Consider the following 12,469-nt stretch of genomic DNA (forward strand, 5'->3'; position numbering starts at 1 on the left):
GTGGGCCTGTCCCGACCTAGCGCAATTCTGGAGAGAAATAGAGGTAGAGCTTACTGAAGTCTTGGAGTGGGAGGTCCCTCATGAACCGAAGCACACACTTCTGGGCATTACTGACAGGTTAGACGGGTCTAGGAACAAGAAGGTATTCCTAACTAAAGCATTGGTGGTCGCTAAGAGATATCGCGGCCTCGTGGAAATGCCCCGAGCCCCCGAGTGTTGGACGATGGCGGGCTGGGGTGGACTGGTGTGCCATGCAGGAAAAAGTTATGTATGAGGCACGTGGGTGCCCCAAGAAATACCGCAGAGTATGGGGGAAATGGTTGGGGGTAGGTGGGGTGATTATCAAAGGGTTTGTTCATTTGCTGAATACTTATGTTTCAATGGTACCTGCTCGATGGGCTGCACTGAGTCCTCCTGTAATTCAAGACTTGCATGGGTTTGTGATGCAATTCAGGTGTACTTTCTTTGTAAAATCAATAAAAATGTGTTTATCAAAAAAGAGCAGACCACTCAGTGCTCCCACGCAACTCGCAGGTTGTAGCATGTCCCGTTCCTCAGCAGAACGGGATGAACCCTATGATGAAGCATGCCACCAAGGGGCAACCCTGGTGGGTGAGTGTTATATAAGAAAGCCTAGAGCTCTTTCTCTTCCCTGCAGAGGGTCAGCACATATAAAACAGACTGGCTCCTTTTTTCTGAAGGTGTTAAAGGTTTAACACAAATATTCTCTTGAACCCTTTGTGATGCCACAGTGGGATCTTGTGTGTACCCCCTTCTAGCCTATGCATAGCTTATTGTTGCGTCTTCTGACTTTCAAAACTGCCTTCCTGATCGTGATCACTTCAGATTGTTACATGAGTGAGCTCCATCCTCTCTCAATGCAACCACCCTTCATTACCTTGTTTCCAGACAAACTGGCGTTGAGGACACCAGGGTAGCCTTTCTGCCGAAAGTCGTAACTCCTTCTAATGTTATGCAATCCATCAACCTCCCAATGTTCTTTGCTCCACCTCATCCCTCGAAAGAGAAGGAGAGGCTCCATCGGCTGAACCCCAAAAGAGCTTTCAGCTTTTACATTGATCACATGAAGACTATCTGTGGGACATTAAGCTTTTTGTGGGGTTCTTTGGGGGAAAGAAAGGTAAGGCAGTACAGAAAATGGCTTTGTCAAGGTTTGTCCTCTGTATTACGTTCTTTTACACTTTAGTGAAGAGGCAGCCTCCGGAGGAACTGAGAGTTCACGCCACAGTGGCAAAGGTTGCTACTACTACATTGGCAAATGCATGCTCTTAATATCTGTAAGGCCAGGATGTGGGTGTCACTGCACATGTTCAGAAGCACTACTGCCTTGACAGCCATGTCTGACTGGAAGAGCATTTCGTTTGTTAGGCCTGGCAGGACTTTCTTGCCTAAGCCCATTCCACAGGCCCGTCATTGTGGGAGGTACTGCTTTGCTATCTATGCTAAAGGTGAGGGATATGTGATTAGACATATCCATCAAAAGAACAAGTTCCTTACCTTCTGTAACACTGTTTCTGCTGGCTACTCTCTCTAACCGCAGATTCCTCACTGCCCTCCCACTTCCCCGTTTAGTAGAGTGGTCTCTTTTTACTATCTAAAAAGGCTCCAAATTAGAGCTCTGCACACTGGTAGCAACAACTGGAGTATCCTCCACGTCTGAAGGCGCAGAAGAGTTGAGCAAGAAACTGACATTGGCGTCCATGGGTGGCACTTATATGCCACTTCACTCGTCACTTCCAGGGCTGAAGGAAGGCATTTTAGAGCCACACAGCATCACCTAGCAGAGGGTAGGAGCACTGCTGTGAACATTTCTAGATCCAGTCTGGCACTTGGGGGATATTCTAAAGATAAGGATTCTGTGGTTAGTTCCCACCTGAAAAAGCATTACCGAATATAAGTACCTTGTTCTTCTTCTTTTTTTTTTTTTAACAAATGTTATTTTGTCACGGTACATATAGGCTGCATAGCTCAGTTACCGGGAGACTGTTGCACACATTAATTATACACCAAAAATGACGGTGACATTTAGACATGGCAAAACTGTAACAGAACAATCCCTTCCCCCACCCTGATTGAGCTCATGCCACCCTAGAACAGAGATAACGTCCCTGTGACCATACACCAAGCCCATCAACAGCCTCTCAGAGCCCTTCCTTCACACGCCCATCAGTCCGGTAAGCGAACATTCCCCTCCGGTGGCGGATCCAGGTCCAGTTCCCGATAGTCTGCCCACCTTTTCCAAATCTTATAATGCTTACAGGGGCACCCCCTGGCAATGAAGACCGGCTGTTCAAGCCCCATGCAAAAGTCCAACCCATTTCTCCATGCGGCCAATGACGGAGCCCGGGGCGCCTTCCACGCCCTGGCAATATCCCTCTTTGCCAGCGTGAGACCCAACAACAAGAGATGTTGCTTGTATCCATTGTCCCCAACTCCCTCCATGACATGTAGCAGGGCCAAGCGTGGTGTAATATTTGAATTGTATCAGTCGCAGGCGCGTGGCTATTGCTGCCCCCTGCGGGCTTGCTAGTGCCTCCCCCCAGTCTTCTTCTTCCATTTCGCACACATTCTTCTCCCATGCTGTCTTGAGTCGCTGCAGTTTCATAGAACAATGAATGACCAACGTTTGATATATGCGGGAGATCTTCCGGTCAGGCAATTCCCCCATAAAGACCTTTGCTTCAATGGGACTAAAGTCGGGGAGCGATTCCAGGCCCTCCAGACTAGGCGCCAGCGCGTGTCGGAACTGCAGATATCTAAAGAACTGGGAACGTGGCAACCCATATTGGTCCCGTAGCTCTTGGAATGATTTAAGCGTCAGATCAGCCATCACCTCCCCGAGGACCGAGATTCCAATGGAGTCCCATCCCTGAAAGCCCTGCAAGGGTGCCAATTGATGCAAATGCCTGTTGTCCCAGAGAGGAGTCTCCCAGGTCAGGACATTCCACCACCCCATCCTGCTCTGGGCCCGCCGCCATACATGAAACAACACCTGCGTGACCGAGGGCAGGAGTCTCCGATGCGGTGTGTGTAGGGGTTTGTTGCCCATTAGGTGCCGCTCCACCGCGTAGGCTGGGTCCCCCCTATCTCCATACCACCAGTCGTTGAGGACCAGTAGATGTGCTGCCTGGTAGTAAGAGAGGACATCCGAGGTAACAAGATCACCAGTGAACGTGGACAGTAAACAAGTACGTAGGGCCACTCGGACTGCGCCTCCCTCCCACAAGGACCCTCCCAGCACCAAATTAACCTGCTGAAACCAACGTGGTGGGATCTGGTAAAGATGATTTTGGAATTGATACAGGAGACGGGAAAACGCAACCATCTTGAAGATGGCCGACCTGCCATATAGCGTCAGGGGCATGCAAGACCACACCTCAAGGTCCTCCCGGGTGCGATCCCACACTGGGGCCAGGTTACGGTCCTTGGATACCGCCGGGACATCAGACAAAAAGACCCCCCAAGTACTTCATACCATCCAATGCCAATTGAAGCGCCGAGGCCCAGTCACCCACCCTCGATCCACCAACTAAAACCCACAATGTGGACTTGCACTTGTTCATATATAGCCCCGAGGTCTCGCCAAATATCTGAAGGATGCGCATCAGCCGCGGCCCCGACCTGTCTAAGTCAGTAAGGAAAAACAGGACATCGTTCGCGTATAGTGCTATTTTATCCGTTAGACCCGGCGCCCATCGGAAACCCCAAAGCTGAGCATCTATCCGCACCCAGGCCGCCAACGGCTCCATGGCAATCGCAAATAAATAAGGGGAGAGGGGACAGCCCTGGCGCGTGCCCCGTCGAATCGAGAAGGAGTGAGATATCGCCCCCCCCCCCCCTACCCGCACCGATGCCGAGAGACCCATATAAAGCAGCTGCAAGTAAGCCAGGAAGCGCGGACCAAGATTGAGCCTCCGCAGCAGAGCAAACAGGTACACCCAACTCAAGGAATCAAAACCTCTATCCATGTCAGCCAGCAGTAACGCTGCTGGCTCCCCGAGCCGCCCACTGGCCGACACCGCAACATGCGCACATCTAAGGTTATGGTGCGTCGCCCTCTGAGGCATAAACCCGGCCTGGTCCGGATGCACCAATGCTGTGATGTGTGGTTTGAGCCGGTTGGCCAAAGCTTTGGCTAACACTTTTGCTTCAACATTAAGAAGGGAAATGGGGCGATACAATGCATGCTCCTCCAGGGGTCCGCCCAGTTTGAGAAAAACTACCACCTCTGCATGCCTCCAGTCGGGGGGGAAGCAAACCGCACCCGCTCACCTCCTCCACCACCGGCCGATAATAAGGGGCTAGTTGCACAAAAAAGCGCTGAAAAAAACTCACTGGGGAGGCCATTGGGACTCGGTGCCTTCCCGGGATTCAACTCCCTGAGGGCAGCACCTAGCTCTTTGTCTGACAGAGGCCTATCCAATTACTCCCGTACCTCAACCGAGACGGCCTTGGGGGGAAGATCATCAATAAACTTCTCTATAACCTCTGCCGCAAGACACTCCTTTGGCGCATACAGGGCCTCATAATATGCCGCAAAGCTCTCCGCAATAGCTGGGGGTTCGAGAATCGGCGTCCCTGTCGGGTCAAGAACCCGCGGTAGGGGCTGGGCGTACAGGGTACCCTGACACAGACGGTGCAGCATCTTGCTTGATTTATCTCCCCACTGATAGACCCTGCTACGTGTTGCGAGCCAGGCTTGGCAAGCCTCATCCAGCAGTACCGCTGCATATTGTTGCTGAGCCAACACTGGCTGCCTCCGAGCCGGGCCCCCTCAGCTTCCCGACCCCTGCGTTCCAGCGCCTCTGTGTCCGCCTCCCGGCGCACCAGGCCCTCCCGCCGCTTCCTCGGCGCAGCCACACACTAGGAAATACCAAAACCTTGCAGGGTGGGTTTCAGTGCCTCCCAAAGCACCGCTTTAGACTCAACCGATCCCACATTAGTCGTCAGGTAATTATCTATCTCTCTGGTTAAGTGTTCCCGATATTCCTCTTTCTGTAGTTGCCAGCCCGACATACGCCATCTGAGCGGCTGCCATCCTTGGACCAATCTGAAATGTGAGAGCACCAAGTGAATGGTCCGACAAAGCTCTGGGCATAATGTTCGCTGACAGCACCCTGTGAGTAAGTACCCTGGGAACAAATATGCAATCTAACTTCGAGAAGGAGTCATGTGAAGTGGAAAGGAAGGTATATTCCCGGCGAGGGCCATGCAGGTGTCTCCATACATCCGTCCAGTCTAACCCCGTTACTAGGGAGTGTAGTTTAGTAGGGTTTCCCCCCACCCAACAGCATCACTGCTCCTCCACCTATCTCGATCTAGCTCCATTACATCATTCCAGTCGCCTCCACAAATAGAGAATGTGTCCGGCATACCTCCCCATAATGTCATGAGCCGTTCCACCAAGGACCACTGCAGCGGCGGTGGGGCGTACACGCTACACAGCGTCAACACGTACCTTGTTCTTTTTGAATTTTTTTGTGATTTAAATTTATTTTTTCTCCGTTTTTTTATAATTTAGGTTGTACTTGTTTCTGTATTGTTTTGAGGTTTAAATCATAGTGATTACTTCGGCGGGGATCCCCGGCTTCCAGTAGTGATTCAGAAGGGCTCTCAGAAGTCAAAAATATAAGAACCTCTGCCCCATTCCTCTAGTTATGTTAAGTTGACTGACATTTGTTCCAATATTATTTTTGCCACAGACAGCATTAATACTACAGTAAGCTTGGTGCATAATTTAGTATAAGTAAAAACTTTCTCGAGTTGATCTTTCTTCCAGTTGCCAGTATTCGTTTAGAGTTGAGCCTTCAGAAGGTTAAAAAACGTTGCAGTTTTCACGCGTTTATCCAAAGGAGAAAGACAAGCCATTACTTTTAGGGCCTTAAAATTATGATTAAACCAACCCTTTTTCAACATTACCTAGTATTCATAGGATAAAAGTAATGCCCTCCAAGACATTCCTCTATAATAATTGAATAATGATGGCTTGTTTTTAAACGGAGCTTTATACTCCTTGTGCGCATGCGCTTGTCAGAAGTCCGCAATAATTGCCTGTTTGCAAAGGTAATGACAGACTTGAGGAAAAGACTGACTGAAACATATGGAAAGTTCAGCAGCCTCCTTTAGGCATCATGTAGGAAAGCGTGGCTAGTAAGGTGATGGATGGAAGGGGTCCTGACAAGGATGGGACTGGTTTATGAATCAAAGGACCAAGTGTAAGTGGTGAGTTCTTAGGATTCTTCGATATTGTTGTGTTTCTGCCTCCAGCCTGGGGCTTGCTGGAAGAGCTCTATAACGAGCAGCTTTCCTGCAGCTGCAGCTTCAGCGTGCCTTAACTGCGCTCATATAATGCCTTGAAACTGAAACTTGATCTTGGGCCTGTTTCTCCCGATGCAAAATCCTGCCCATTGAAACCCACGTCTGCCCCATTTGGAGCCAGTGCTTTCCTTGACTTTACCACGCGGGCTTCTCACAGTTGGTTTCGCTGTAACCCCACAAGCCTGCTTCCACCTGAAGTGTTCCTCATGCCCGGCTGCGGTCCCACGATGGCTAGCGATCCCTTTTAAGGTCGAGCATTCGAGACCTCTTGAATATACTTTAGTATGAACTTATATATACTTAAATGTGTATGTACTTTGTGGGCTCCCGAGATCAGTCCTATGACTTGTCTGCTTCCGCTTAGGGACTTTTTTTCTGTTCAACTGCCTCTATTTAACTGTCTTGATAGAAAACGACCAGCAGAAGTCAGAATTGCTTTCTGCTGAGGGACTTTCTTTTATTTAATTTTTCATGCAACTGCCTCTATTTAACTTTCTTTTTTGTGTCATTTTTTATTGGAGTTCAAAGATAGGCCTTTCTTGATAGAAAAAGATCAGCAGAGGTCCGTAAAATACTAGAATCACTTTAGCATTCTCTAGATTACAGTCCATAGAAATTGTCTTCCACGAGCACCTATAGACAATAATAATTTTTTTTCGAAACTTGTATTTTCAGTGATCTGACCACCCAAAGCCCTGATATGTTAAAAACAGATCTTTGGACTATACCATTTCCTACTGAAAGGCACTACTTCTCTCCATATGTTCTCATACGTGTCACGCAGTTTGGTGTTTACTTTCTCTCCATGTTAAAGAACAGTAGATGTTTCAGCACACAGGCAAATGTGCTGCATAGCTAAATACATATAATGTCCCAAAGGCGAGACCGATTGCATTGCAAATGCTTGTTAATTCCACACCGCCGCTAAACGCGAACACTCGGCCCAACTAATCTCCGAAGACAGAGCGTCAAATCTCGGTTTCCCATTCTCTCAAGGTGACCTTTTTCTTTTTACCACCGCTTTCCATGGTGGCGGTCACAATCGAACGCCCCCAGGAGACAAAAATAGGAAAAACGCCTAAAACATTTACATGAAAGGATTATTTAATTTTTGATGTATTTTTTAGGCTCTCCGGGGCAGACTTAAACACATTTTCCATCAAACACCCTCCATAGGTAGGTTTGTTTTAATTAACTCACACAGTGTCTCGCAGGCAGACCCATTCTTCCTCTGAAAATGAAGGCAGACTCGAGAGGGATATGTGTTTTTGACAAACCTGTTTTCTATAACTTGCCTTTGAATCCGAATGTAGTAAGGTGATGCCTCGGAGATGCATGTGCGGCTTTAGCAATTTTCTATGAGAAGTGTCGTACATAGTGAATTGTTGTTGCGCTGCTTAGAAAATATGTGCATTTAATGCTCATTTAATGGTATATTACTGTACAGCGTTTCCAACAACAAGCATGCAGGTTTATGGTGCTGCTAAGAAACGGTTTTACCCATAGGAAGTGCCATAGAAAAAGTGGTCATTTTGATGGTAACTGTATTATCCATTTTTAATAACTGGTAGCGTTTGTGATTGTGGCCAAAGATGTTTCTAATAAAAGGACCGGATTCCTACAGGGGCACCAGTGGTCTTTCAAGAGAATGTTCTCATTTTAAAACATGAAGCCTGAAAAGACCTACGATTTGCAGTCGACAGGTGAAATGCAAGAAGTGAACTATAACTGAGGGGTGGTCTAACGTTGAAATGTGGTCTTATCTGTGCCAAAGGGTGAAAGCGAAATGTAGGAAAACAATTTGATGTATTAGAGGGGGTGTCTGAAGGCATTAGGTAAAGTGTAACAGATTAAGGGCCAGATGTAGGTAGCCTAATACCGGTCGGTAACAGCCTAAATTACCGAATTTCGGCCGTTACCGACCAGTATTAGGCTTTTGAGATGTAGGTGGCCAATTTACAGATTCGGTAATTTACCGAATCGGTATTTTAAGGAATCGGTAAATTACCGATTCCTTAAAATACCGAATCAGAAAATTACCGAATCTGCAATGTAGGGAGCACTCAAATGAGTGAATTGCATAGTTAAGGATGCGGTATTTACCACTAACTAAAAGTTGGTGGTAAATATTGAAAAACTTTGGAAAAGCATTTTTGTGCATTTCCAAAAGTGCCATGTGGCAGACATACGTGCCCTTAGGGCATGTATGTGTGCCACATGTGCACACATGCACGATTTAGTGGTGCAACAGGGTGTCAATGTGATACTCTGCCACCCTTGAATGTGTTCCCCCATTACCGAATCGGTATTTACCGATTCGGTCGATCCCATTCATTCCTAAGGGCCTCCAGGCCCATAAGAATAAATGGGAATTACTGAATTGGTAAATACCGATTCGGTAAATACAGAATCATACCGATTCGGTAATACTTACCGAATTTTCTCCTACATAGCATTTACCGATTCTAAAATACTGAATCAGTAAAATTCGGTATTTTAGAATCTGTAAAATAGGATTACCTATATCTGGCCCTTAGTGTGCTTGGTCTAACAAGTGGTGAGATGGTGTTGATTAAGTGTGCTGAAACCTGTGGTCTAAGGAAGAGAAGCATGTTTACGCTGAAGTTGATGTTAACTCCTTTTACATGGCGAATAACGTTCTGAAGAGATACATGGTCCATGGTAAAGCACAGCATGAGTACAGTAGGATCTGTTTAAATTAAAGATGTGTCCTAGAGGACAGGTCCTGCCTAAATTGGAGAAAATGTGCTTTGGCAGGAGGGGATTAGGACGCATGGGAGTCCTTGTGGATAAGAAGGGTGACCGGGCTGGAAACAAGCGTAAATTATGGAGAGGTGATGTGGCTGAATGGGAGGTGTCTCAGGTGCATACGAGTTCTAAAGTGAGGGATGTGTGGTAAAAGTAATGTATCGTCTCACACAGAACGTTTGCTCGAAGGGAGGGGATGGCCACTCAGGGATGCCATGTGGTGTAAAGAGGAGGGTGTATTGTCAAAGGTAGTAATTATCTCAGGAACCAAATATCATCTGAGAGGACAGAGAAGGGTTCAAAGGGAGAAATCATTCAGATAAAGAGAAGTTGCATTCAAATGAGGAGTAGGGAGATATGACATGAGGAGGATTCTTCTAATTGAACAAGAATGTTTTCCCCACATTTAAAGGAATAGCTTAGTGGGAGGGTGTGGAAGTATCATATAAAAGGGACTGTTTAGTTAAAGGTGAGTTTTTGTCTCTGGGACAACATATAATCATAAGGGAGACTGGGTGTGATAAAAAGGATGATGGGTGCAACAGTGAGGTAGTAAAGTCGAAGTGGAGTAGGATTGGTCTTCCAGGAACTAGTGTGTTCTAAAGGTGAGATGGCGCGGAGGCATCTTCTAACAGTGATGGGTGTGGTCTAATGGCAAGGAGGGTTAGGCTTTTAGTGAGGAGACCAATGGTAGGAGGACTGGTCTAACACAGATGAGGTCGGGTGTAACAGGAGGTGGAGTTTGATGTTATGGAAGTGTGGTGAACAAGTGAGGAAGTTTGGTCTAATGTCAAGGAAGTGTAGTGTAAGAGGGTGTTTGGTCCATGAAGCCTAGATCAATATATAAAGGGAGATGAGGGTTTTCAGTGTCTTTACACAGCCACAATATCTCCTCTTCACCTTCTGTCTGCAGATCATGTTCCAAGCGTACGGGGACAAGCAAGGACCACTGCACGGAATGCTGATCAACACACCGTATGTTACTAAAGACCTACTACAATCCAAGAGGTTCCAAGCTCAGTCTCTGGGAACAACCTACATCTATGACATCCCTGAGATGTTCCGGCAGGTAAACAATTCGATGTATGACATTTTTGCCCTCTGATAGCTGTTGTCATACTTTTTGAGTTTTACATAATTAGCTAAATGAAACCTCTCCTCTACATTAAATGACGTTGGCTCACTTTGGGCACACTTCCAGAACACTTGTCCTGTCTTTACACTACATTTCTTCCACATCTCATCCCTTTAGTGCGGACTGTCCCCATAATTTAGAGTGCTAAGTGGGCTGGTATGCAGCCGCATCCCAGAGTTCCTCTCTCCTGTCATTCATTGCACATCCGTATAAAAACACAACTAAAATATGCAAAAGTGAGATCCAACTGAAACAGTGTTCTACACCAGCTCACTTGCATTTCCAGAGAGGAATTGGGGTTTTCCAAATGCTTCTATGATGGAGCAGCTGCTGTGGTTGCAGACCTTGTTGTGTCATCATTGCAGGTTTGCATGATGTGTACATTTCAACTAGAAGACAATGTTCCAGGTCTGGATTGAAATCTAATTGATGCCTTCCGATAGTGTGGTCGTGGTTTCCATTATTGGAAACCTTTTTAACGTGTACTTGATTCTAAATATGTATAGAAAAACAAAGCCCAGGAAGAGAATGAGATGGAATTGCCTTGTGACATTGTATATTGGCAAGATCTTTGTCTGTTGGTGACATGCCTTTGCATCAGCCGTAATCTTACACTTTGATCTTATGGTATCACCGCACAGTGGAGAGTTTGTAAATATAGGGGGTGCACTGGGAAAAGGTACACACATTTTATTCAAGACAAATACACAAATTTAAGAAATTCAGTCATATTCAGAAAATCAGATCGGCGAGGAGAATATTAAAATAAGTAGTCAATTTTTTCTCTCAATGTTGCACTGCATTCTTAAATGCTTCTTTACATAGTGACTGATCTCTTTAGTTGTTAGCAGGCCTAGTAAGAACTTAGTGCCAGGCTGCATCTTACCTTTGTTAATAATAATAAACATCTTGTCATAATCCATTTGAAGGACTTTACCTCACCTGCCTGATTCGTGCGGAAGAATACCATGGAACAGTTGCGTTGATGTTTTAAGAGGTGTCTGATTTGTTTCTCCTTCCTAGGCCCTTATTAAACTTTGGGAATTCATGGATGCTACAACTATTTTGCCAAACATCCCACTGCCTTCTGATGTGCTCACCTACACGGAGCTAGTGCTGGACGACCAAGGGCAGCTGGTCCACATGAATCGGCTTCCAGGCGGGAACGAGGTGAGCCAGTGATTCTTGCATTCTTTCAAGTGCATGGTCCATTATTTATATCTGCGCCGCACTCTTTTTTTTGTCATGATTCCTTTCACCTACTGGCCATGGCTTTCTTCTATGGCTTGTTTGGTCCGCTCCATTTCTGAATTGCACTCCTGTTTCACACTCAATCCAACCCTCCCTTAGACTGTCACACTGTTCAAGATTGATGCAGATTATCCCATTTCAATTTCTCTGAAATTCATAAGAAAATTACTTTTTCATCGCAATCTATAATCTGAATAAAAACTTGGAAAAATATTTATCTTGTTAGTTAAAATCTTAAACCTGCAAGGATGGGTGCAAAGTTTTGCACAGAGTACAAAACCTGCATAGGGAGCATTACAGAAATAGGTCCCTTTTTTGGTGTTGGAGAATGTCCTTTAACTTTTGGTTTTCTGCCCTTGGGTGGCATTAATCTCCACAGCGGCAGCCACAAGCCTAAAGAGCAAAACTAGATACTTGCAGAATTTAATGTTTTCTACTCAACCACCTCACTTGGTTGGCAGACCTGCAGTCCATTCCTATTGGCTCCATATGTAAGAGAGAGTGCATCCTGTCCTCTGTTGATCAGAGAGGGACAAGTAAGGATGCTGGGTGCACTTCAGGAAGGTAGACTTGGTAGAGGCAATGAATACATATAATGCTAAATGTACACAAACTATATTTGAAAACCTACGTTTGCAGGTAGGTGTTCGCCTACGATCTTGTTTATTTCTATAAAAAGCTATATAACCTGTAGATGGCCATGTGTGCTTCTACTTTCTTATACTTTCACTGGATGAATGTACACGTTAGAGAGTATCTTCAGAAGCAAGAATTGTGCAACTAAGAATAGACACCTGTACCTTTTACTCTCCACATAGAAAACATTTTTTTCGTATACTCTCTAAAAATTTGAGAATGATTGTGTATTTTTTCACACCAAATTTCCACACTTACTCCAGAATTTTTAGCACTAAAGTTAAGGGTAACGTTTGAGTGTAAAAATACATTGAAAATGTTTACTTAACACCCACAATG

At 45.8% G+C, this 12,469-nt stretch overlaps 1 protein-coding gene across 7 annotated transcripts in view; it reads left to right on the plus strand.

Moving 5' to 3' along the window:
- Window positions 1-12,469, plus strand: part of ACACA (acetyl-CoA carboxylase alpha) — a 1,131,726-nt gene that overhangs the window by 610,950 nt on the left and 508,307 nt on the right. For all 7 annotated transcript variants that reach the window (XM_086954890.1, XM_086954892.1, XM_086954891.1 and 4 more), the window contains 2 exons: window positions 10,022-10,177; window positions 11,267-11,413. In XM_086954890.1, coding sequence (XP_086811016.1) covers window positions 10,022-10,177; window positions 11,267-11,413 — 303 coding nt within the window. The remainder of the gene's footprint in view (window positions 1-10,021; window positions 10,178-11,266; window positions 11,414-12,469) is intronic.

The sequence above is a fragment of the Lissotriton vulgaris genome, chromosome 2_1 (assembly GCF_964263255.1).
Source record: "Lissotriton vulgaris chromosome 2_1, aLisVul1.2, whole genome shotgun sequence".
NCBI lineage: Eukaryota > Metazoa > Chordata > Amphibia > Caudata > Salamandridae > Lissotriton > Lissotriton vulgaris.